The 26,420-nt window shown below is 36.1% G+C and overlaps 1 protein-coding gene across 4 annotated transcripts; it reads right to left on the reverse strand.

Moving 5' to 3' along the window:
* Window positions 1-154: 154 nt before the first annotated feature.
* On the reverse strand, window positions 155-26,418 carry VAMP4 (vesicle associated membrane protein 4). 4 transcript variants are annotated; one of them, XM_004013694.6, is made up of 8 exons: window positions 26,263-26,418; window positions 23,378-23,494; window positions 17,743-17,789; window positions 14,418-14,468; window positions 8,804-8,904; window positions 7,430-7,509; window positions 4,423-4,474; window positions 155-2,143 (listed from the first exon to the last, which is right to left on the reverse strand). In XM_004013694.6, the coding sequence occupies exons 2-8, from the start codon at window positions 23,441-23,443 to the stop codon at window positions 2,115-2,117; spliced, it is 426 nt and encodes a 141-aa protein (XP_004013743.1). In that variant the 5' UTR covers window positions 23,444-23,494; window positions 26,263-26,418; the 3' UTR covers window positions 155-2,114. The 4 variants fall into 4 exon arrangements, with proteins under 4 accessions (XP_004013743.1, XP_042113159.1, XP_060252078.1 ...); XM_042257225.2 differs by lacking the exon at window positions 26,263-26,418 and adding an exon at window positions 25,956-26,184; XM_060396095.1 differs by having other exon boundaries at window positions 155-4,474.
* Window positions 26,419-26,420: the final 2 nt, after the last annotated feature.

Raw genomic sequence — 26,420 nt, forward strand, 5'->3', positions numbered from 1 at the left:
GTCTTAGTACTAATGAAGACTGAGAAGGATGAAATGATTAACTGAGCTACCACTAAACAGGCTACCACTAGTGCAAATCCCTAACAGAGTAACATATCCACCACTAGTATTCTCAGCAGCAATATATTTAAACACAAAAAGAACTACATATATATGATATTGTCATATAAATATTTCCTTTTATTTTTTCATTGTTAAAATTTTTTAAAATTTTGTTTTTATTTCTTTAAAAGCATACTTTATTAAAGAAACACTGGAAATGTGGATTCTTTTTGAGAAATAATCATCTTCACTGATAGATGATATGAAGAAACCAAATTTCTATACTAACCAATAGAAAATTAACCATTGGTGAGTCTAGTTCCAATCCCAAATGAAGGACACACAAACATGTTAGGACTGATTCTGTACACTCAGTTAAAACATTTCCATTCCTGAACTACATTAGCTACTGAAATTCTAAAAATGCTCATTCTCCTGGGTATCCTCTGTCAAAGGGTTTAGCATTTATTATGTTATTTACAGTAACTGACATTTACAAAGGATGGAGAAACCAGAGAACACACTCCATAGTATGTTAAGACCTTTACTTCTTTTTAAATGTTCTTAGTGGACTATAATGCTTAGACCTTCTTCACTTGCAGGTGTATTGAATATCTCTTAATATGCTTCTCCCTTCAAATGTCTTTTCATTCTAAAGAGAACAGTTTTGTATCTTAGTACTAATCCTGTAGAACTGGAAAAAAAAAAAAAAAGATCCTATGTTTCATACATTTTGAATGAAAACGACCAAAGAAATAAACCCTATATGGACTATTTTTTTTTTCCTATTTAAATACTGCTACTTTCTATTAACCCTATTTCAAATTTAGAGTTGTATATACATTGTGAAGACGTCCATGTACACAAGTCTCTACAGAACCTCCAGTTTTATTCTAAAACTTCCTCACACACACACTAGAGAACTGTATTTTCACTTTCACACGTTTAAACAACCCAAGAAAGTTGGCACACTTTAAAGTTGACACTTTTTATCATTATAAAAACAGGCTGAGATTAAATGGTGACCCTAGCATTTGGTTACTGACTGATTAGCTAGGCTCCTGACTTCTAATACTCATTATTATTGGCTAATTTCACATTTGACTGTATGTATAACATGCATTTCCCAGGAGATAATCAGGGAATGCAAAAATAAAAAATCCTAAGCAGGTGATTTTGCTACTTTAAGCATTTCTGATAAAATAGCTAGTTGAAGTTAAAGAAGAAAGCTACTAATAAAATTATGGGGACAAGTTACCTGTGGATTTCATTTACTCACATTAGGACTGGTCCTCCTTATTGGAAGCGAACTGAAAACAGACTGGACCATGACTTTCAGGTGTATGTTTGGCATTTTCAAATACTCCAATGATGCTCTCCAATAACTTTATTACCTTCAGTTTATGATGCCATACTATGCTTTTCACACTTTAAATTTCCCATTTCCATAATCCAAATGTCAAAAAATCACTACACATTCCCTTATACAATCAAAAATAGGTTTACTGGAATGTTTTTAGTTATAGCTGAAGGCAGCAACATTTACAACATTTAACTTTTGTTACATCTATAAACATGTGAACATTGCTTACAAAGCAATTGTTAATTGAGAAGAATCTTGCAAATCTCGATGGAATGGTTATACTCATCTTTCAGCATGATGATTTGGTACTCTGCAGAGGCTCCCTGACCACCAGCCTGATCCCCACCTCGATGCAATAAATACAAGTCCTCATGCCATTAAAATAACAGTATGAAATATCCTTATCAGTGTTTAACTATATATACAATAGTGAATTGGCAAGTATCTAGTTTCAAATTAGACCCTTGGAATATGGCAAAATCAAGGCTGGTTATCTTTGCCTCAAACATAATTATTAAAAGCAACATTTTGTTGGAAGGGAGGGAGATAATTGGACATTCTCAGTGCTCCAATTTGAAGTGATACTTGCCTCTTAATTTCTTGAAAAAGAAGCTGTGAAAGTTTTATATACATGGGTTTCATTTAAATTATGCAGCAACCTTTTATTATTATTGTCCCAGATTTTGTTTAATGAAGATCTGTCATCAAATCAAGTACGGTATTTCACAACTATAAGAACTGCAAGAGAAAAAAATGGAAAAGAAACATCAAAATCAGATTCATATGTTATGTGAGAAACAATATTCCTAAACGTAGTTTCCATTGTGAAAAGAGGTAATGGGGACAATTTTAATCTGAAATGATAGATAACACATGGGAATGGAGAAGCAAAAATGAGACAACCTAAATGTCTAATATTAGCATTTTGATCAAATAGATTAATACAAAATCATAGTATAAAGAGGCTAAAATATTTAATAACGGGAAAATATTTAGAAAATATTGATTAAAAAGTATACATATGATCTTAGTTTTTGAAAAACATGTTTATATATTATTAATAGGAAAAGACTTGAAGTATATACAATAGTTATATTAATAGTAGCTATCTCTGTGTGCTAACAGAATAGCTGGATTTTATTTTCTTCTTTATGCCATTCAACATACCACTGGTTGATTCTTGGTACTGGCAGTAGTTATATTCTATAAAGTCACCACAAACACTGAAAGAGTGGATACTGAACCACTGCTCTGAGGGCAAACATAGGCTTAAATTCCTGCCAGCCTCTGGCTACAATGTTTTTGACAAAAAACAGTACATAACCTTGTTTTATAAGTTTCTGGGTAGAGACACCTTATTTACTATACAGTGTTGACTCATTAGCCCTGAACTCACGGCCAACAGGACTGTCACTTATGCCTGAACGAAGCTTATCTAACACACATATTTCCTCCACAAGGCACATTACAGCCTTGTACTCAGCAACACTAGACAGCACTGGAGCACCTGTACACCTGGGGGCCATTTGAAACAGCAAAACCATTAACAAGATTGATAGAAATGTGAGCAATGTGGCACTGAACAGTCTCTGAAGGACACCTGTTTACTTCATGAGGTGGGACTGAGGCAGAGCATGACATTAGACATCAGCTGGGATATGCACATCAAGAGATCCAAAGTTTCCACCTTTCTGACTGCATCTGCCCATGATTCCAAAGCACTGGGGTAAATGATCAATGCTAACTAGTAGATGAATTCACAAACACAGAATCCACAAATGGGGATAATGGGAATTGACTCTGTCTTTGAAACAAAACTTTTTTTTTTCTGTTTAAAAGTAGTATCACCATGGAATTTTTCAAATGGTTATTCTGAGATACTGTCCAGATCTTTATAAAATCCCTGTAAACAAAGAGCAAGAATTTTGGGAGAAAAGCAGATATTAAAAATGATCTGACCAGAAAAGGACAAATATATGATATAACTTATATGTGGAAACTAAAAAGTAATACAAATGAATCTACATACAAAACAGAACCAGACTTACAGTCATAGAAAACAAACTTCTGGTTACCAAAGGGGGAAGAGAGGGGGAAAGGATAGATTAGGAAATGAGATTAACAGATACAAACTACTATAAAATAGATAAGCAACAAGGACCTACTATACAGCATAGGGAACTATGTTTAATATTTTGTAATAACCTACAGTGGAAAATAATCTGAAAAAACAAACTGAATCACTTTGTCATACACCCAAAATTAACACAACAATATAAACCAACTATACTAAAAAAATTTTTTTAATGATCTGACTTTAAAAAGGGAAAAAAGGAAGGGCAAGAGTTATGCTTCAATGATGGAAATGAAACTCAAATCCAAAACAAAAATTATCATCTAGAGAATCTATCTGGATTTTCTTCAAACACAAAAATTATCTAGAGAATTTATCTGGATTTTCTTCAAACATGGTATTATGAAATGAAGCGGCCATACCTAAAAGTTAATAATAAATAGAAAATAAGTGTTATGGTCTTGAGTGTAACAATAGCCATATATAGCCTCAAACAAATCACGCAGCCCTGTCATTCTTGTTGAGAATCTGATGAAAGATAGTCTCACTATAAAAACGTACATATGGGGACTTCCCTGATGGTCCAGCGGCTAAGACTCTGTGCTCCCAATGCAGGGGACCCAGGTTCATTCCCTGCTCAGGGAACTAGATCCCACATGCTGAAACTAAGAGTTTCCATGCTGCAACTAAGACCTGGTACAACCAAAATAAATAAATATTTATTAAAAAAAAAAACTGTACATATGCATACTCATGTAAAATTTTATATACAATTTATATGCATTTTCAGAGTTACAGATTCTAGGTTAAGAGCTCCTGTCTGGAGCCATAAATCATTACTCAACCCTGGCATCAATCATACTAGGTCAACTGAAAATAAAAAGGAAAGTTTTAAAAACTTCAAATGATACGCCACTAAATAAATAATCCAGTAAATACTTACTGATAATCACTAACAAAAGGATAACAGCAACCAAAGCCATGATGGCTTTTATCTACAACACACAAAAAACAGAAAAGATTAATGTTTCACGTCTTTATTCTGTCATTCTATTTACCACATTACACTAACTCATCAACAGACAATCTCCTTCTATGAAAGGTTTCCAATTTTTTTTTCATATAAACTTGACTATTTGCATCTTTCTGTAATAATCAGAGTTCCCCAAATTTGAAGAGTTATGCTTGTGTAGATTTTACTGTTCAAGGCTACAGAGTAAACAGTAATAATCAAAGCCTTCACAGGCCTGGTCTTTATGTCTCTGATTTCACACATATTTCTAATGTAAGGCTAGGAAAAGAATAATCTTTTAGCAACTCTGTCCAAAAATGACAGGATATTATGAATACCATTGGCATCCAACATAGATGGTTCAATATACATAGTATAAAGCAGCATTTCTTATAGAAATTATTCTCAAAGTATTAATATATTGGAATTCTGTTAGTTTGTGCTCCCCTTGTTTTCTTAGAATTTTTATCTCCATTTTGAGGAATATAATTTAAACTTTTCATGAATAAACCTCATTTAATAAATAACTTGCCTAAGAGCATTCTGTGTGTCAGTTTCACAGATAGGAGAAATCTTAAGATTAGTCCTTAGCTACTTAATATTTTAGGTCCACATCATCTCTCTCTATAAAATTGTCACATTCCTCATCTAATCATAAAATGCATTAATTACAAATTGATTTAAATTTAAATGAAAGTGTTATCATCAACAATTTTCACAGATAACTGATTAAAGATGGTTCATTCAGAAGAAAGGTATCCAGTTGTTATAAACACATGAAACATTCTGGTGGATATCACAAATAGCAACTAGAAGTAGCTAATGAAATGTTTCTAAGATAAAAATACTGCTGACATTTTAGTAGCATTATATTCATGACAAGAACAAAGTGACCAAGAGAATACATGGAAGCTTTGCAATTTGAATTGCAGGGACCTATCATATGATAACCAAAAAATATAGACACAGACTCAGATCAAATGAATATAGGCACATTTTCAATAGGTGTCTGGGTCCACAGTACACTATGAAGTACTTTAGTGACAAAAGTGATCCAGAGAATATATGGAAGCTTTGCATTTTTTTTTAAACCTGAAAACATTTCTAAAGTAATTTTGAATTTTACAATAGCTTTTCAAATTTACCAAAAATACATATTAATTTGCCCTATTAATTTGTGCTAGGGCTTAATATTTACAAGATTTTAATGGAAATATTAATAACAATTTAAAAACACCAAAATAAACAGTTTCTAACACTGGCCAGGAAATGTTTACAACCAAAAATGGCAGTATTCACACGTGTCCAAAGTGCACTTCTTCCAAACGACATGGACAAAAATCTGTTTCTCATTAAACATGTTCACTTATTTATGTTAGAAGTCAGGTTTATTGAGATATACTTTACATACAATAAAACTCACCCTTTTAGAGTTCATTTTGATGCATTTTGACATCTAGTTGTCAATCGCAGTTGAACATAAGACACTTTATCACTCAGAAAGTGCCCTCATACCCTGCTGTAGTCAATCTCTACTCCTCGACCCTTAGCCAGTGGCAACTTCTAATCTCTTTTCCATTTCTATAGCCCTTTTCTTAGTCCTTCCTAAATAATAACTCTGAAGTTAAACCAGAAAATGGCAGTGATGTAGAGACTATTAAAAATATAAATTAAAAATATACTCTAATTTTTCCCCTTAAAAGCATGCTATTTCTTTGATCTGGACCCCATAAAGTACAAAATGAAAATCTATAGCTATGGTTAAAAAAAGCTACACAAAATGTACATTATCATTTTATTAATGGCCATGTGAATGAGTCATGTGTATGTATGGGGAGAGGAGGTTAATGGCTCATTGACTTTTTGTTCCACCAAACTAATTTCCAGAACAGAACATTTGTATAGAGATAGAAAATTTACTCATTTAAAAAACCCAGAAAATTTAAATTCTAGACAAGAGGAGCAATGAAACTTGTATCTTCCCCTAAGTTCTATTTCTGAAAATAAGAGGATTCAACAGGTACACAGACAAAAAGAAGTAAATCTAATGAAACTCTTGGAAGAAATCCTCAGCATATGTCAACATCATGTTTTGAAAGTTATTCCTAAACTGGAAAATGAGAGACTTTAAAATGATACAAAGTATCAGGAGGAAAAAGATGAGATATGCTCATATGACATGAAATTTTCTATAAAATCTTGAGAGAAACATTTTTCTGCTTGATAAGCAGTAGCCATACTTGATTTAAGAAGTAAATTCATTTCCATAAGATGTTTTGCAGGAATATATCAGCATATAATGATTCCTAATTTTTTCCTTGTTAAAATGTTTTACTTCTTATTCCTCTTATCCAAGTACAACCAGGCCCCTGACCTTGCCCAGCTTCTGAGATCAGGCAGATGGGTTCAGGGTCGTATGGCAGAAGACTCTAGAATAATGAGGGACAGTGGGATTTTTTTTAGCCCCCCCATTTGCCATATGAATTCTGACACATTCAATTGCTTTTATTTTTGTCCTCCTTTCCAACAGGAAAATTGTATTTTTCTCTAGCTTGCATTCTACTTTCTAAACATCTGTATATAATGGTATAGGTTGCTCCAAAAAGGTACTAATAATAAATTATAAGTTAATATTTCTTATAAGTCTAGAGGAAGCTAAATTATTAATAAAATGTGGTTTATTCTCTACGAAGAAACCCATGAAAACATCCTTTCAGGCACTGCTTGATTCCTTTAGTTATTTCTAGCCCAAAAGATAATAATTCTACAAATATTCAGAGTTCCACCATGTCTCAGGCTCAGAATATGTAATAATGAGCAAGAGAGTTGTAGCCCCTGTCCTTACAGAGCTGATAATCTAGAGGCCCTTTTTCCTTTATGCCTTTGATCACCACTGGATATGCTGGCCAACCTATCCAGCATTTTCTGATTTACTTACTTTGCATCCACGCCACCACATTTGCCTTCGAAGCTGTTTGGATCTGTTGCTAAAAGCAGTTGCATTATCCGATAAGCTTTCTATATCACATAGAGGATGGAGAGAAGGATTAAACGACATAACAGGATTCTTTTATCTAGTCACACAAAGACAAGAAAATATTAATTTCTACTTCTGCAAATTTATTCCCCTTTAAGCATGAAAACAACATCTTTCCTTTCCTCCACCCACAAACTCTGGTATTCTGTATTCTTAAAAAAAAAAAAAAAGGAAAAAGTGGCTGCAGGTCAGTTTGCTCAATCCACTTTTATGATAAGAGTAAGAGAGGTCTTCTAGGGTCTCAGTGCTTTCAATAAACTTATGAATTCTGTTAGAAAATACTCTTTAGAAACTCAAATACCTGGCACAACTATAGAAAAAATCTACAAGTGGAGAAAGCAGATTCTTAGATGATATCAAAAGTGATTCTGAAGCAAAACAGTATGAATTTTAAAAGTGGTTGAATAATTTTTTTTGTTAAACAAGTCTGTGAAGGACTAATCAGACAGTCATTCAGCCATTCATCATTTAAACAATATGTGAGTACCTAATAAGTGCCAGGAACAGTTAAAAGAATAGAGACTAACATCTGTCAGTACAGAAAGGTTACTAAGTCACCAGGCAAAGCATGAGATAAATACCCTGGATAAGTTTGAAATAAGTTTGAATAGAAGTGATTAGGCCTATTTTTCATGAGATCAGGAGAGATACAAAGTACATCAACATAACAGGACAAAAGAAAAAAATACTCTAATTCTTCAATAATGAATTTTTAATTTTTCCATTCTCAACCAATCAATTAAAGCAATAATACAACAATAAGATGTTTCAAACTGAAGGGAGCTAATATATACAACTTAACAATGAAGTTTCAAACAACCCAATTGGAAAATGGAGGGAAGACCTAAGTAGAAATCTGACTTGTGGTTGCCTACGGTGGGCAGTGGGTGGGAGGCAGTGGGAAAGGATGGATTGGGAGTTTGGGATTAGCAGATACAAAACATTATATATAAGATGAATAAACAACAAGGTCCTAGTGTGTAGCACAGCAAGCTATAATCAATATCCTGGAATAAACCATAATGGAAAAGAATATGAAAATGTATATATATGTGTGTATATATAAATGCTGTATAGTAGAAATTAACACATAAATCAACTATACTTGAATAAAATAATTTTTTAAAAAAGTAAAGGAAGCTAAAGTTAAAACACTAAAACCATAAATACCATTTTTCCTAAGACAAGATTTCTAAACTTTGGCTAAAAAAATGGGAGAAGTACACTATCAAAATACAGATTAAGAATTTCAAGAAATATATGAGGTATCTGTACCTGATTTGTCCTGTAGTTCATCTAGTCTCTCCCCTCTTTCTATTACCTTTGTAATATTTTCTTGCATGACATCAATGACTTCATCCACCTGATTCTGAACACTAGTTTAAAAAAAAAGATTTAAAAATAATGTATTCTTGAGAATTTTACAATTTTTGAAAATTTCATTAGACACTGTAGAAAATAACAAGTTCTCAGAATCATTCAAGTCTAAAGTTTTTAAGTTTAAGGCTTGTAGCAACATTCCTTCCATTTGTGGGCTTGAGTACTCACAAAATTAGAAGACAACATAATATAAATAAAAGTAATATTTAACTTAAAAATAGTTTATTCTTAGTCCGGTTTCTGCAAATTAAATGCATTGTCAGAAAGCTCAGTAACTGCCTATTTGGTTCATTTTTGTAGCCCCAGTACCTGTTACACTGCTTGGGACAGAGTATGCGCTTAAGACTTATCAGTTCAATAAGTGAACAATTTGGGTATAAGTCCTGCCAAGCACATCCAGCTACTTGAGAAAGAGATATAAGGCAGTGAATGTAGAGATCTGCATTTAACTATAATGGAAGCACAGCTATTGTTCATCAAGGACCAATCTTGAAATTTCTAGGTAGTTATCTTCCATGAGATGCCAGAGACAATAGCCTAAATAAGGTGCAGCAAGGTGGAAATGGAGAAAATGTACGGCAGCTCCTACACATGATCAGATATTCTTTATATCAATATACCTACACTACATGTGATTTTAAAACAAAACCAACATAACTGAAGCAATCATTATGATCCTAGAATCCCTATAAGCAAAAAACTCCATGGATATAAACAGATAATTGGAATAGAACTCGTAAAATTCCAGATTAATTCTTACTAGATGATCATAAACCTAGGGGTATTATCTCAACAGTATGACATACATGTAATCTCTATGGCTAATGGAAACTACCCAACATTTAATTTTTCTATCAAGTGACAAACAAATTACTGTTATGCTCTCCTTCAGATAATACTTTCCACTGGTATAACCTTCTTAATCCAGCTATTGTGTAACTCTCATCCAATACATTCAATACAATACACTTTCAATTAGGATAATGGAAAATCTCATGACTGTGCTTCTATATTTCAAGATATTTTCATTCCCAGAACACAACTTTTATAGAAAAAAACTTATATACTTATTTACTTTAATAAAAAGGATTAAAAAAGTAAAAACATATTTTCCCATGATCTTTTACATTTCATAGCAATTATAATACTTTGATTTCTATTTGTATTTTATGTTGGTCCTATCTTCACTATTATACCATAAATGCAGTAAAAAAAGAAATTGTCACACTCACTCATCTGTTTCCCAGGTCATGTGAAATGGGCCTGGTAGAAAACAGGCATTCAACAAATATTTTCTGATCTGAATTATATATTTCATTTATTCAAAACTCCTTACTAAGGAGTTATTATTATGCTGTTCATTGTGGACACCCATGTGAATGTTTTGAGCCTGATCCTCAGCAAGATCACAGTCTAGTGGGGAACACTGGCAGCTACGATTATACTACCATATGTTAAGTGCTATAATGGAAGGAAGTCCATGGTATCTGTCATGCAGCCTAAATCAATCCAGCCTGGACCAGAGATGCCATCAACATTCTGGTGCTAAGTTTTAAGGTGTAAGAGTGAATTGGGCATAGTTAAAAGAAGAAAAAGGTGATGGATGGTGGGAAATTTCTAGGCTAAAGGAATAAGAGGAGGGGATATTTCAGGAACCAATGATTAGCTGGATATGGGTGAAGGAGTTAGGGCAAGAAAAGGGTAGAGAACTTCTAGATTTATAAACTGAGCAACTGAGTAGATATAGATGATGGTCATTAACTCGAAAAGAAAATTAAGGACTCAAAGGAAAAGCAAGTTTTTGAAAGAAGGGGTGGAGATTTATCTCATTTCCAGTTAAAAAGTCATGTGGTAGAAGAAAGGACACAAGAGAGAACCTACCCTGGAAAATATAAAGGCACACAGAGAAAAGACATTTTAACATTGTTTTTAATCCTCCTTGGAGTTTGACAGCACTTGAGCTCCTGAAATGTCTCTAAATATCACCACTATAGGGAAGCTGCATGGTATAGTATAGACAGACCAAGCTCTGGATGCAGACAGATCTGGGTTTGCAATTCAGTGTCATCACTTACCATGTATGTGGCTTTGCAAGTCATTTTGCAAGCCTCTTTGAGCCTCATATTTTCTCACCTTTAAAATGAAGATGATAATTTTTCCCTTATGAGAATTATATGTGACAGTGTTTTTTAAACACTTAGCATGGTTCCTAATGTTTGGTGTGTGTTTAATGTCAGTGTTCTTCCATTAAGAAAGCAAAAATGTTCATGCTCTGCTACATACACTCATCCCTTATTTTATAAAGAAAATATTTATTTGCATAGTTAACACCCCATCTTGTGGCCTCTTAAGGTACTGTTGACAAAAAAAGTTTAAAAGGTCTGTTGTATTGCAGTTTTATATTTTTGCTGTTCATCATGGGACATTCTTTGGGGACCTTATAAAATTAAAAGTTTAAACCAAGGCTATATATAGTTAGGAGATTTCCTACCCATGGAAGAGAATGTCTACAATTCACTAAAGTGGCATTTATAAGGCTATTATTTAATTTAAAAGCAAAGGAAACATTCTAAAGAGAATCATAAATCTTTATATAGGCATGTGAATATTTAAGATCTTTCCCAAAAATCTTCCCTAAAAAGTAACAATGGAAGACTAATAAACCCATTAAAAGGACCTACTGTATAGCACAAGGAACTATATGCAATATCTTATAATAATCTACAGTGGAAAAGAATATGAAAAATATACATACTTCAAAGAATCTGAAAAAGTATATATATATAACTGAGTCACTCCACTGTACACCTGAAACTAAACCCTGTAAAACAACTATACTTCAGTAAAGGAGAAAAAGGGACACTGGGCATGTTTTGTGGAATTAATGTTATCGGTATGTCAATTAAATTTGAACAAAGCAACAATGCTGCGGACCCACACTTGTATGGAAATGTCACATATTAAGTGGTAATAACACACCTTAAAGAAACTCACCAGTGCTAGCAATTTTAGTTACTATTCATAAACAAATGCCAGGTATTTGTCCTTGGGCAAGTGGTGTGGCATGTTATGCTCCACCATTTTGGACACACGTTTGAGTCATGCCTTGGTTAGATAGGTACTCATGGGGTTGTGCCAATAAGGTTTAAATTGTGTGGTTTGATGACTGATCACCTTCTAAGTAAATCTGATAAGTCTTCAGCTCTAGAGTAAGAACTCAACCGTCCCTTACTGTTCTAAAATTCTGTGATCAAAGTTATTGTGATAATTTACTATGCACATATCCATATTCACATGTATGTGTGCTTGGCACTTACTAATACAGACATAGTCTGCAATGCCCACTATGTACAACCAACACTGGTTTAGGAGTTCAGCCGGGAAGTCATACTGAGAAGAGTCACTGGGCCATACTCAGTACCAGGCTCAGTCTGGGGAAAGATGTCAGACAGGAAATGAAGCATATTGGCAGGGGAAAAACGGATGTGTCATCAGTGGAGTCCTCTTCTCCAATGGCAGGTGAGGTATGTATGTGGGTGGACAGAGGAGTCACTTTGGCTCAAAGAAGGAGAACCTCTTTGCCATGGCATCCTTGCAACCTTGAACGTGTTGTGGTACTTTCAGAACACGAGAGGGTGAGTGACTTATGAGGTGGTTTTACTCACCTCTCCATCTCCCTCTGAAGACTGTCATGAAACAGTCTGATGACACATGAATCTTTCTGCAGGATATATCTGCAGACTATAAACCCCTATAAACCTGGGCTAGAACTGGCTCCTTTGTAACAGGGTATCTCACAACTCAGACTGCAGCTTCCTATAATCATTTTTGGTGTATAGGACAAGAACCTAGGGAACTGGCATCTTTGGCTACTCTTCCTTTGACAACCTATGTGAGTAATAAACTGTCTGGATCTAAGTGGCTCATTGTATCTTGACTGTCGAAACAGACCCTTGAAGCAGCAGAGACTCTCTTCTGCTGGCCTCGAAGGAGCAAGCACTGTGGGTTCTACGGCTGTAAGGAAGTGAATCCTATCAACAACTACCTGAACTTGGTCAGGAGCTTCAGATGAGATCAAAGGCCGGGCGACGCCCTCATTTCAGCCTTGTGAGACCTTGCACAGAGGGCCCACCTAAGCAGTGACTGAACCCCTGACCCATGGAAAATGTGGGTTGATGAAAGTGTGCTGTTTCAGGCTGCTAGGTTCAGGGTAACCTGTTACGCAGCAAGAAAAGATGAAAACATCCCATTTAGTGTACTAATTTGTTGGTACCTTGATTCTGTACTTCAGAATCCATTAACTAGGATTTGGCTAAGTGTGGGCCTATTTCTTCATTCCAACGGCTATGTGACTAAAACCCAAGTATCTCATCAATAACTTGACATCATATTATAGCACCCTTCTCACTATGTGCCATCTACATCCAGACTTAGGGGAGCAACTACCCCTCCTTAGATCTTGAACCTGGGCCATTCCGTTTATTTTCCAGTTTATCTTTTATAGCGTGGTAATTTTCTAGGGCTATTTCACTTCTCCAGTTATTCCTTCTCCCTTCTTGTCTGGACTCATATACTTCTTACATTAAATACATTCACTATAGCATTACCCACCATCTACCACCAATAATATACACAGAAAAGCTTTAAACTGAAAATTAATGAGCCATAAAACTTAGATCAGGGCTTCCCTGGTGTCTTACTGGTAAAGAATTCACCTGCCAGTGCAGGAGACATGGGTTTTATCCCTGATCTGGGAAGATCCCACATGCCTCGGAGCAACTAAACCCATGCACCTCGAGAGAAGCCACCATGATGAGAAACCTGCATATCAAACTAGAGTAGCCCCCGCTCACCACAGCTACAGAAAAGTCCACGGAGCAACAAAGACCCAGCACAAGCAAAAATAAATGAAATTATTAAAAAAAACAAACCCTTAGATCAATAAATGGGTTGCTGCCGCTGCTAAGTCATTAGGATAAGCAATAGATATGAATAAATTCTGGAAGTATATAAAGATACTTTAATTCAGAAAACTAAATCTATTATGTTGCTTTTATTGTCATGCTGAAAATGGGAATCATGTTATAAGATTTAAAAGCAAAATAGACCTTGAGATTATACTAAATAAATGAATTTGATATATAGTAATCAAAATCAACAGCCAGGAACTGCATTTCCTTAGCTATAATTAAGAGGTTGCTCTGTGGAAAAAAAAAAAAATGACTGGGTTTTTACAACCTAGAATATCAGTTTACATCAAGGCTCAGCAAATTTTTTTCTGTAAAAGATAAGACAGAATAGAGTTTTTAGATTTTGTGGATCATAAAGTCTCTTGTCACTACTACTGAAATCTGTCATTATAGTTTGAAAGCAACTAAGATAACAGGAATGGCTGTTTCAATAAAACTTTATAAAAACTAGATTTGGCCCATAGGTTATAGTCTGCCAACCCCTGGTCCAGGTACAAATATGATAATCATTTAAACAAATAAGTATCTCACAAACTTACTGCTTAATTTTATCATTTCTAGGTCCAAATCTTGGTCCAGATGGTCCTCTTCTGAAAAAAACCCAAAAAACACCAAATACAATTAATAAGGAGAGCATTAAAACAAACACCAAAGCAGAAAATACACACATATTGAATTCTAAACATGGATCATTCATCATAAGGAACCAGATTTTACTAGTATTGATAGAACTTAACAATACATAATCATATCTGTACTTCATTGGTACTTAGTACAGGCTGTCACAACCCAATTCTTCTGAATGTTATCAGTTTCAATATAATTCTTAGTTACACACAGATATTCTAATCATTAAACTTTGAAATACCACAACCAAAGTGCTAGGGATTATGAATAACTTTATGATCAATTATAAAATCCTCCTGCAATGCAGGAGACCCCAGTTTCATTCTTGGATCAGGAAGATCCCCTGGGAAAGGGACAGGCTACCCACTCCAGTATTCTTGGGTTTCCCTGGTGACTCAGACAGTAAAGAATCCACCTGCAATGTGGGAGACTTGGGTTCGATTCCTGGGTGGGGAGGATCCCCTGGAGGAGGGCATGGCAACCCACTCCAGTATTTTTGCCTGGAGAATCTCCATGGACAGAGGAGCCTGGGGGGCTACAGTCCATAAGCCTGCACAGAGTTGGACATGACTGAGCAACTAAGCACATAGAACACTGTAAGTCCAATTACCTTGAATTTAGGCTCTAATGAAATGCTAATTTTCAGGGATGAATATAGAGAAAAATCCATTCAAAACACTAAGTTCTTTAAAGTTATGTTTTTTGATTACTTATCTTAAACTTATTAACAAAACTAAAGGGAAATGGAGTCTATGAAAATATTAACATTTCTCAAATTCTCTCTCCATTATAATCAAGTGTTGTATCATTTAAACCAATCCATTTTAATACACTGGAAATAAAAATTTTTGGATATTTTAAGTAATTTTCCTTCTTCTGATGATAGAAAACAAGGTATAAACCACAAAACTCAAAGAATAGGTTCTGACCAATTAAACATTAATTTACCATTTCCCCCTACTCCCAGCCCTTGGCAACCTCCATCCTACCTTGTGTCTCTTATGAATCTGACTACTCTAGGTGTCTCAGGTAAGAAGAATCATGTGAAATGTATCCTTATGACCAGCTTCCTTCACTTAGCATAATGTCTTCAAGGTTCATTCATTTGTAGCGTGTTTCAGAATTTCCTTTTTAAGACTGAGCACTGAACTATTCCATTGTATGTACATACAATATTTTATCCATCTATCCATTGACAGACACTTGGGTTACTTATACCTTTTGGCAATTATGAATAATCCTGCTATGAATGTAGTGTTGAATAATCTTTAAAAATTATTTTGGAATTTTATTTGTCTCCCTTTCAATACACAGACAGAACCACAGTGTACAGGCGTTGATTCTGAATAAGTGTGCCGGTTTTGTCATCAGGCCCTTTGGAAGTTGTACAGCATTATTTGGGAGTAAATCTCCAGTGTACAGAGTTGGCCTGAAAAGTTTGTTTCTTGCTTATATTCAGGTAATCACTTATGTGGCCAAAGCATCTGACCTTCTTTTCAATAATGAGTCCTTTGTTCACAGGTAGCTATTGCTGTAGTCTAAGGCTTCTCACTGTAATTGGCACTGTTAGCAATTAGCTTTTCGACTCTGGAAATTTTGTTACCTATAGGAAATATTCTTCCCACTTCATCTGACCTTCCTGCCAAAAATGGTACTATCTCCTCTTATTGGATTTGCCTTCCATCCTATAGGCTCTTTTTGTCCATTGCCTCATGACTGTCAATTACTTTTATAAAGTGTTTTTTATTGGGGGTGGGAGGAAAGTCTTTACAAAAATCTCCACAACATTACAGCAGAGGGAGGTAAATGCTTCCTCCCAGACTTACCGTGCTACATCAACCTTCAGAGAAAACTCCTGCAACAGTATGTCATCCTTCCTGTCTGTGCAATTAAAACTTAGGCCCTTTCTAATTATAACTGCAAAGGATGGATCAAGTTAATTAATTGTGACAGAGCATCAGGGCAATTCAATGGGGAAAAGATAATCTTTTCATCAAATGGTGGTGGCACAAATGGCCATATGCCCCCTGGTCCCTTTACTTCAACCATATATAAAAAATTAATGTACAACAGATTATAGACCTAAATGTAAAAGCCAAAATGTTAAAACTTCTGAAAGAAATCAAAGAAAAAAAATCTTAGAATCTTTGGGTTTGGAATAAGCAAAAACAATAAAAGAAAAATTTAATAAACTGATTAAAACTCTGCTCTTCAAAAGATAGTTAGGAAAATGAAAAGATTAAATTATAGACTAGGGGTAAATATTTGTAAAAACATTTATCTGATGAAGAACTTGTAAAACATATGTAAAAAAAAGCTCCTACAACTTAATAAGACAAACTTAGAATTGGGCAAAAGATTTTAACACATACATCATGAAAGAAAACATGAGAATGGTAAACACGCACAAAAGAAGTTGTTTAGCATAATCTGTAGTTAGGGAAATGCAAATAAAAACCATAACGGGATACCACTATACACCAACAAGAGTGGCTAAAATTAAAAGACTGACCATACACAGTGGTGATGAGGATTTGGAACAACCAGAACTTCCATACAATGCTGGTGGGAACATAAAGTGGTACACACCACTTTGGGAAACAGCTGTAAACATATACCAGCCATTTAAACATAAATTTAATGTATGTTAAGTAAACATACTTACCATCCTAAGTATTTACCCAAGAGAAATGAAAGCATAAGTCCACATAAAACCTGTACACAAATGTTTACAGCAATTTTATTTATAATAGCTAAAAACTAGAAACACCCCAAATATCCATCAAGAAGTGAATGGGTAAATGTTCATACAATGGACAACTACCCAAAATTAAAAGAGACTAACTATTGACACATAGGACAGCATGGGTCAAACTACTAATACATGTGACCTCAAGGGTGAATCTCAAAATAATTGTGCAGAGTGAATGAAGTCAGTAAAAAGAAAAATAAATAAAGACGCATACTGTATGATTCGACTTACCAAAAAAATATAGACAATACAAAGAACAGTGATAGCAAGCAGACTACTGGCTGTCGGCGGACTGGAAAAGTGACAGATTACCAAGAGGTTTGAGGAAACTTTTGAGGTGATGGCAATGTTCATTATTTGATTTTTCTGATGATTTCACAGGCATACAATGGATATGTCAAAATGCATATTGTACACTTTATATGTATTTTACTGTATGTCAGTTACACCTCAATAAAGCTGTAAAACAAACAAAAATAACTTACAGAAAAAAGTCCTCTTCTTCGTCTGAATCATCTTCTAAAAGATTTCTCTGTCAAAAATAGAAAAAGACTTGAGTTTTCAGATTCCCAGGGGCTTACAAACTGTTAGGGACAGAGCAGTGAAACAAGTTCTATCCTGGTGAAATTTCTTAACTCCAAGCTTCCAGACAGAGGGAAGGATAATTACATGTGCTTCACCAGAAGCTAAAAGATATGGAACCGCAGTGCAGACTTTCTAAGAAAATGCTTATAACACAGAATCCTCTGACTGACTGACCACAAGGTAGAGAGAGGTCACTGAAGCTGGCGTGGGAGTAAGGAATGCAGGCAATCAGGAAGGAGCAAGTCCTTTCTCCTCCCTCTGCCTTCCAGTTTCTATCTATTTACAGAACCTAAGAAGGAGTCAGGAGGCAAAGGAGAAATGTACTGCAGTTGCAGAGTCCAACTCCAGCATCAGAGAGAGGAGTATATAAGGTAGGTTTTGGAGCTCAGAGACAAGGCTTAACAACTGGCACCTAATAGTGACTCAGCCCACGAATGGCCCTCGACACATATTTGAACTTCCAAACAAAAACAACTTCATATTTTTACCTTATAAGATACAATCATTTTTCTTAAAATGAGGAATTTCTTACCTCCTCCCCCAAAGGCGAAGATATAAAATTTCAAGAGGAGGCTAAAGAAGAGCAAAAACGAAAACTTTTCGGCATACAAGACCTCCAACAGTATATACCTTGTAGGTAGAATATTGCCTCCCCACAGATGTCTACATGCTAATCACGGAAACCTTAACTATGTTCCCTTCATGATAAAAGGGACTTTGCAGAAGCAATGAAACCAAGGATCCTGAGGTGGGAAGGTCAATATGGATTAATCATGTGAGCCCAGTCATCAAAGAGTTCTTAAAAAAAGAGAGAGGCAGGGACTTCCCTGGTGGCTCAGTGGCCAATGCAGGAGACAAGGATTGGATCCCTGGTCTGGGAGGATTCCACATGCCCCTGAGTAAACTAAGCCCATGTGTCACAATTACTGAACCCATGCTCTAGAGCCCATGAGCTCCAACTACTGAGCCCACATGCTGCAGCTACTGAAGCCCGTGCGTTCTAGGGCCTGTGCTCCTCAAAAAGAGAAGTCCCACTAGAGAAAGCTCACATGCAGCAACAAAGACTCAGCACAGCTAAAAACAAATAAACAGATAAAAGCAAACAAACTTTCCAAAAAAGAGACAAGGAGGCAGAAGTGAAAGAGGCGGGGGGCACTGGAAGATGCTACACAGCTGGATTTTAAGATATAGGAAGGGGCATGAGCCACACAGGGCAGACAGCCTCTAAAAGCTGGGGAAAAGAAAGAAAACCGCCTCTTTCCTAGACTCCTGAAGGAACACGGTTGTCAGTGCCTTGATTGTAGCCCAGTAAGATCCACTTTGGACTTCTGGTCACTAAAACTATAAGATAATAAGTTTGTGTTGTTTTAAATTTGTGATAATTTGTTACAGCACCCATAGGAAGCAAATACACCACCCATGTACCTTTTCTGAGGAAGTTACCCAAGGAATTACACTGGCTAAGAAGAAAATTCAATCACAACAAAGATCTTAAAATGGAGATTGATATACTCAGCAGGTCTAATAAAATGTGTGGTCAAATCTAAAGGGAAGATGATAATGTGATTATGAATTATAATGCACAGCTATTGAAAAAGAAAACATGTAATATAAAGAAAAACTTTAAAGGATCTCAAACTTTTCTAACAAAACCCAAAAGCAGGAAGAGGAGAGTAAAGTGAGGAAGTAACAGCAAAGTGACATGCTCATCTTGGTGGAGAGAGAAGTGGAGGAAAGGGGAAGAGGCCTGGAATGAAAAGTAGTCCAGAGGGGCATAGTTCTCAGCATGTTGACAGAAAACACAAATTTAAACATTATTGCTAACATGTATGGGTTTCCCATGTGGTGCTATTGGTAAAGAGCCTGCCAATGCAGGAGAGATGGGTTCAATCCCTGGGATGGGAAGATCCCCTAGAGAAGGAAATGGCAGCCCACTCTAGTATTCTTGCCTGGAAAATTCCATGGACAGAGGAGCCTGGTGGGCTACAGTCCATGGGGTTGCAAAGAGTCAGATACAACTGAAGCAACTTAGCACGCACACGTTAACATGCAAAGTTAGTAAAAGAGAGAGAAGGAAAAAGGGAGAAAGGGAAGAAATTTTTTAACTGTCTAGTGGTCCTGCGGGTAGGGGAAAAGTAAGGAAAAATAATCAGCTTAGCAAAAGAAGTTAGGGAAACTTGGGAAAACCTAAGAAATATAATGCAGGACTTCCCTGGTGGTCCAGTGGTTAACAATCTGCCTGCTAATGCAGGGGACGCAGGTTTGCTCTCTGGTCCAAGTTAGATCCCACACACTGTGGGGCAACTAAGTCCATGCATCTCAAGGTGAAGCCCTTGCTTCTTGAAGAGAAAGCCCACGTGCCACAACAAAGAGACCATGAGCTTCAACAAAGACCCAGTACAGCCAAAAAATAAATAAAAATAACATCATGAATATCATTATCTCTCTATATCATTATAAATAATACACAATGAGCAAGAAAAATGAAAAGAGGATTGCTCAATATTTATTTAACAAATATGTTTGAGCATCTTCTGTGTACCAGGCACTGTTCTAAGGACCAAGCACCAGCTTTGAACAAGACAGATAAGGTCTGAGCTCTTATAGAAAAATATCTGATGGTGATAAAAGTTATGCAGAGAATTAAAACAGTGATGGGATAAAAAGTGACAGGGTGACTAAATGAGATTAGGCTGTCAAAGAAAATCATTCTCAAAAAGTGAAATTTAGGCTCAGATCCAAACAATATCAAAGAGCCAACCAGAGATTAAGGTGAAGCACATTCACTGCCAGCAGAGGGACCAGCTAGTGCAGAAAATATCCAAGTAAATTAGTTATCACAATAAATATGAATGGTCTGAATGCTCCTATTAAAAGTAAAAACTATATGTGAAGTTCAAAAAAATTCCAGCCATTATCTATTTATAAGAAACTGACCTAAAATAAATGTCAAATAAAGAATGGAAAAAAGAGAGAGATGGAGAAGATATACTAGCAAATTCTAACAAAAAGTAACAGGCTGGGAAAGAAATCTGCAATATACTTTCAGACTAAAGGGTCTGATTATCTCTATTAAATAAAGATCTCTGACAAACCAGTAAGAAAAAGACACAAGACAGAAAAATCATCAAAGGAGAGAAATAGATAATTCCTAACAGAAAAGAAATGGCCAATGACCACATAAAAAGATGTTCAAAGTTAATAATATTTAGGAAGATACATTAGTGACTTCTTTCAACAAATATTTCTAGAATGCTATTGTAGCTAATAAGTAACAGACAATCATTACATTCATAACACAGCTTATTTGCCCTGTATATTAAAGATACAGTGTTTATTATAGTTGCCGAATGAGAAACACAATGAAAACCAATGTTTTTACACTTATCCACTGAACAAACACAAGTGCTAAGTATACATTATCACAAAAAGGGTTACATAATACAATAAGATAGCATTTCACACCCACTAGGCAGATAATGACAAGTGTTGGTGAGGAGAGATTGGTGGTGAGGAGAAATGTGGAGAAATCGGAACTCTTACGTATTCCTGGGTGGGAATGTAAAAACTGTGCAGCCATTCTGAAAAACAGTTTGGCAGTTCTTCAAAAGGCTGCACACAGTTACTATAGTACCAAGTAATTCTACTCCTAGATATTTACCCCAGAGAAATGAAAATATGTGTAATGAAATGAAAACAAAACTTGTATGTTAATGTTCATAGCAGTAGTATTCTTCATAATGGCCAAAAAAATGTAAATGAGCCCCAATGCTCATTAACTGATGAATGAATAAAGTGTGGGACATTCATATATTGGAATATTATTCAGCAATAAAAAAGAATGAAGTACTGATACATACTACAACATGGATGAACTTAGACAATATCATGCTAGGAAGCCATTTACAAAAGACAACATAGTGTATGCTCCCATCTATATAAAATATCCAGAACAGACAAAGCTATAGATCTATGGTTGCCTAAGGTTGCAGGGATGAGGAGAACAGGGGTTGATTGCTAAAAAGTACAGTTTCTTTCTGGAATGATGAAAGTTGACTGTGGTGATGATTACATAATTCTGTACTAAATATTAATTACTAAAATCCACTGAATTGTATACTTTTAATGAGTGAATTGTATGGCATGTGAATTATGTCTCAATAAAGCTATTATCAAAAAAGTGTAATAGAAAAGAGAAACAAAAGTTAAAAAGTTTTATAAAAGTGATTTATAAATTCTTAGAACCAGTTATCAAATGTCATGATTTGATAAACATTCAAAAGGAGGACTCCATTTAAACAGCCAATTTTGTTCAATTCTGGTATCTAATATTCTATTTTTATAGCAAATTGTGGTAGTAGTCAACCAACAATGTAGAAAGGAAGTGCCATTCTGTGAAGCAGAACTGAGTGAGACTGCGTATCTTATATTGTTGAGTATATACATAAAGTTGATTTTAAAAGTTTACTAAGCGATTTGTCTATTGGTGGATTCTATCCTGCTTCAAGAAAAACAAAAACAAAAACTGCAGAAAGAGAATAAAGGGATGACAAATGATTCCTATACTATACTTCAAGATACCTCTATATCATAACATGCTGGACAGAAGCTCTGTGCGAAAAAGGAGTGTGTAATATGAAGTCAAGTAGAGGAGGGACCATGCCCTCCAGTTTTTAGCATGATGCCTAGCATATAATGGGTAGCAATATTTATCTGTTGCATGAATCAGCAAATAAAGGAATGATAGGAAGACAGGAAGCGAGGGAGGGCTTCAGGTGGATGAATGAAAAACAACAGCTCTAATTTCTTCCCTCAATAAATCCTTATTGATTACTTATTCTAAAAGAAAGCTATCTACAATATTCAGATCAATGTTGTCTTCCAAAATGCTGCATAATTTCTAGATTTATACAACTCTACATAGAATATTCCAAAATAAACAAGAAATTGAACATTATATAAAAGCTATTCTGGCTCTGAGGCAACTGCAGGACCAGAATTCTTTATCTGCAATTCCAAAACCTAAAAAGTTTTGAAAACCAAGAGATTTTGTAAGTTTTGCAGTCAAAACTCACTTGGAGGAAAAGCTGACCTGAATTGATGTTAGCTAATTTGTGTATATACTTAGTTAGAATAACCAGACATTTCACTGAGAAACATTAGTATGTTCGGAGGTGCTGCTCTAGACTCCCCCAAAAGACTCTTTTAAAATGTGCACTAACTACCTCTGTAAAATCTGAAAAATTCTGAGGAATTCCAACCACATTTGGCTCCAGAGTCCGAAAGAAGATATTGTGTATTTATACGAAATTCCCCTTGAAAGACTAGAAAGAAACTGGGAACAAAATGTGGTCACTAATAGAAACAGAATTTGGCTGAGTCCCAATCTAAGTAACATATATTTTTTAATGTTTTCTGTGAAGAAAACATATAGGATTCAAATATAGCCATAAACATTAGATTTTTCTAAAATTATTTACAAAGTAAAACAAATTTTTAATCTTTCCTTTTTCAAGATTAAGATTCTGAACTTACCCTTTCACTTTTCACAGAACCTGTGACATCATCATCATTTAGGTGGCGCTTGAACTTGGGAGGCATCTTTTTTAATGAGGTACTCTTCTACTTCCCAGCAGGATAAATCTTTACCACCTTAAAGAGAAAATAAATTTCATCAGATTTGAAACTTAGGGGTGCAAGCTAAAGTAGTAAAAACAGCACACAAGGCCTGATGTGATGGGGCCCCCTCCACTTCTCTGACTTTCACTGCTCTCTCTCACACGGTCTCCACACAAGTGACCCTGGCCTCCCTCCATGCGAGGACTCAGTACACAAAAAATAGTTAAAACCCTGAGAAAAATGGAGGCAACTTTTAGAGAACATGTGGAGAAAATCAGTGACAACATTTTTATAAAATGAAACAGAAGACTCCACAGGAGAGGAGGGTAAAACAGGAGGTTGTCCCCTTGCAAGTGAGACATCAAATGCTTAAAGATTTTAATTTGGAGTCAGAAGACAGAAAACACTTCAAATTCTCTCACTCACTTTTAGTGAGTTGCATCAACAATGATTCCATTTCCTCATCTGTATAATAGTGATTTCTAGGCTTCTGCATGGAGTTGGGATGGTCATATCAGATTAATACATACATGCAAAAACATTCTGTAAATTATAATGCCCTGTTCCAATGCATAACACCAGGTGCTCCAAGGAAAGGGATATGTTTGCTAAGTGCTGGGTTAAACAAAGTCAGGTTTTCTGTTTGCTACAGAAAGTCTGTTTTTAAACTGCTTATTTGCATTGAGTTTTTCCAGGAACATGCTTGAATATGCATCATATTCAAAATTTTCTTGAGAAAAAGCTGACATATGCAAACAGAAGTTGTCAGTATCTTGGACAAGAAGATGGATGAATAATGAGAACAGCTAAGGTGTACTGACTATTTTACTATGTGTTAGGCACTGTGCTCAGTAACTTACACACATTTTTTTTTAATTCTTTACAACACTTCTTTGAAGTAAGCACCAAGAAACCAAGAGAAAACTAAGGCTTGGTAAAAGATAAGTAACAGCATTAATCACTCTACTGATTGAAATAGCAGAAACATAGGCCTAAATTATTAATGACTGTGCATGATCAATTTTAGTATTTACTCAATAAGCTGTCTATCAGGTTACACAATTCTGTTCTATAAAGACCATTTCCCTGTAACAACCGAGCAGCCCTTTCCCTTTGCACAAAACCACCTCTAAGATCTTTAAGCATAATTAGGCATCAATTTGGTGGTTAATCATTCACTTAAAAAAGAAAAAAACAAGCCCAGAGTCCAGTTTCATAAAAGATAAAGTAAAATTTTAAGTTGACTTCCCATCCAAACAAATTGATATAAACACTCTTCTTTGATAAGAAATAATTTTCCAAACCAGAAACTTAATCACTTGTAACAAAAACCAAGTACTTGCTACCTAAGTAACAGCTCTACAGTTCTTCATTCTACAATATTTCTGTCACGCACATCCAGCATCTGACCCATTTTATTCCTCATACTTCGATTTCTGAATAATTCATTCATGCAGAATGTTACAGAAAGTATGGAGAAACAGATGACAAAAGAAGCAACCAAAGGACGCGAGCTTTTAATTATACCTGTATTTTATTTATATTTTAAACTTTACAAAAGGGCTGCTTCAACATCCAAAAACAAATAGCAGGCAGACTTACATAACATCTTTGTGAAATGTACAGTAAAACTACAAGCTTAACGATGAGCAAACCCAAATTCAGGGTCCATAATCCAAGAATCAGCTTCATGAAGGCAAGAAATCACTGACAAACATAAAAGGCATCAACAAAGCAGCAGGCAGATTATTAACTGCAGTTGATGAACGACAGGGCAAATGATATTTGCACCAGACGACTAGCAGAAATAAACCATGCTCAGAAATTAGACTTATATATATTCTCCCTAGATCTCTCCTGCCCAAAATACATATAAATTCAGGTGTTTGTGTCTAGGTATGTATGTAAACAACAGAACCTTCAGTGATGTATTTCAACATCACCAATACATTTTTCTGTCACATCACCATAAGCTTCTTATGCCATCATCATACGTTCACAATTTCCTGTATTTTTTGAAGAGGCAGTAAGTAATATACTTCTAACCTGTTGTTTAGTAAATGCTGGCTTCTTTTTTGCTTTACGCAAACAACAAGCACACCAAAACCCCTAGTATTTCATTTTAGAAAAAGCTTGAAATCTGTATAGAGGGCTCCCTTTTCCCAGCCTCCGTTCCCTTTCTGACTCCTCTTCCTCAACTCTCATCAGCAATCTTGGTTGGTGCAGTTTCACGGAAATAAGTGACTTGGATGGACACCGCCTGAAGATGCTCTTCACAAAAGCTGTCAAAGTGTTAATGATTCACCTTACCCTTCCGGTCATTATAAATGCAACGGGACTGGCGCGCTCTCTCCCCAGTCTTTGAATAAAGAAACAAATTCATCCCTCCAGCAAGCAGCCCCATTCACCCGCCCCCCGCATCAGTCGCACCGGGTCACGTCCCCCGCCATCTGCTCCAGACTCTAGTCCTTTTTACCCCAAGATACGCACTCACATTCCGGGCTGCCTCCCACTCTTCTCGTCTTCCCTATCCCCGCCGCTGTTGTCCTCCCATCTCCCCAGAGCACCCTACAATTCCTGTTCTTCTCCCCCTTAACAGCCCCTTTTTGCACACCCAGGTCTTGATCATTCTTCCTCAGGGTAACCCGCCCCTCCGACCCCAGCCTTTCCCCACTCGGCGACCCCCGAGGCCAGCCCCTCAGCCCGACGCGGACGTTGGGGGCGGCGAGGCACGGACGCCGTCTCCGTTTCCTTCCTCCGCACATCCGCCCCTCCCGTCGGGCCCAGGAGGACGGCCGTACCTGAGTCTCCCGGGGAGCGCCCGTCAACTCTCCCGGGCGGACGGCGCTGGACGGGCGGGGGAAGGAGTGGGAATCGGAAGAAGAGAGCAGGGAGGGGGAGACAGTGGGCGCGGACCCGGCGTCGGCCGCTCAGCCGCAGCTGCGCCCCCGCTCATCGA

Source organism: Ovis aries, chromosome 12, assembly GCF_016772045.2.
Source record: "Ovis aries strain OAR_USU_Benz2616 breed Rambouillet chromosome 12, ARS-UI_Ramb_v3.0, whole genome shotgun sequence".
Classification (NCBI taxonomy): Eukaryota; Metazoa; Chordata; class Mammalia; order Artiodactyla; family Bovidae; genus Ovis; species Ovis aries.

Bases quoted from the DNA above. Each gene is read 5' to 3' on its own strand.
- VAMP4 (XM_060396095.1), bottom strand. From the start codon at position 23,443: ATGCCTCCCAAGTTCAAGCGCCACCTAAATGATGATGATGTCACAGGT. The intron at 8,905-14,417 runs GTAAGTTTGTGA...TTTTTAAACTAG, and splicing joins AGAAATGATAAAATTAAGCA to TGTTCAGAATCAGGTGGATG. The intron at 4,475-7,429 runs GTAAGTAAATCA...TGTGTGTTGTAG, and splicing joins TGTGGTGGCGTGGATGCAAA to ATAAAAGCCATCATGGCTTT.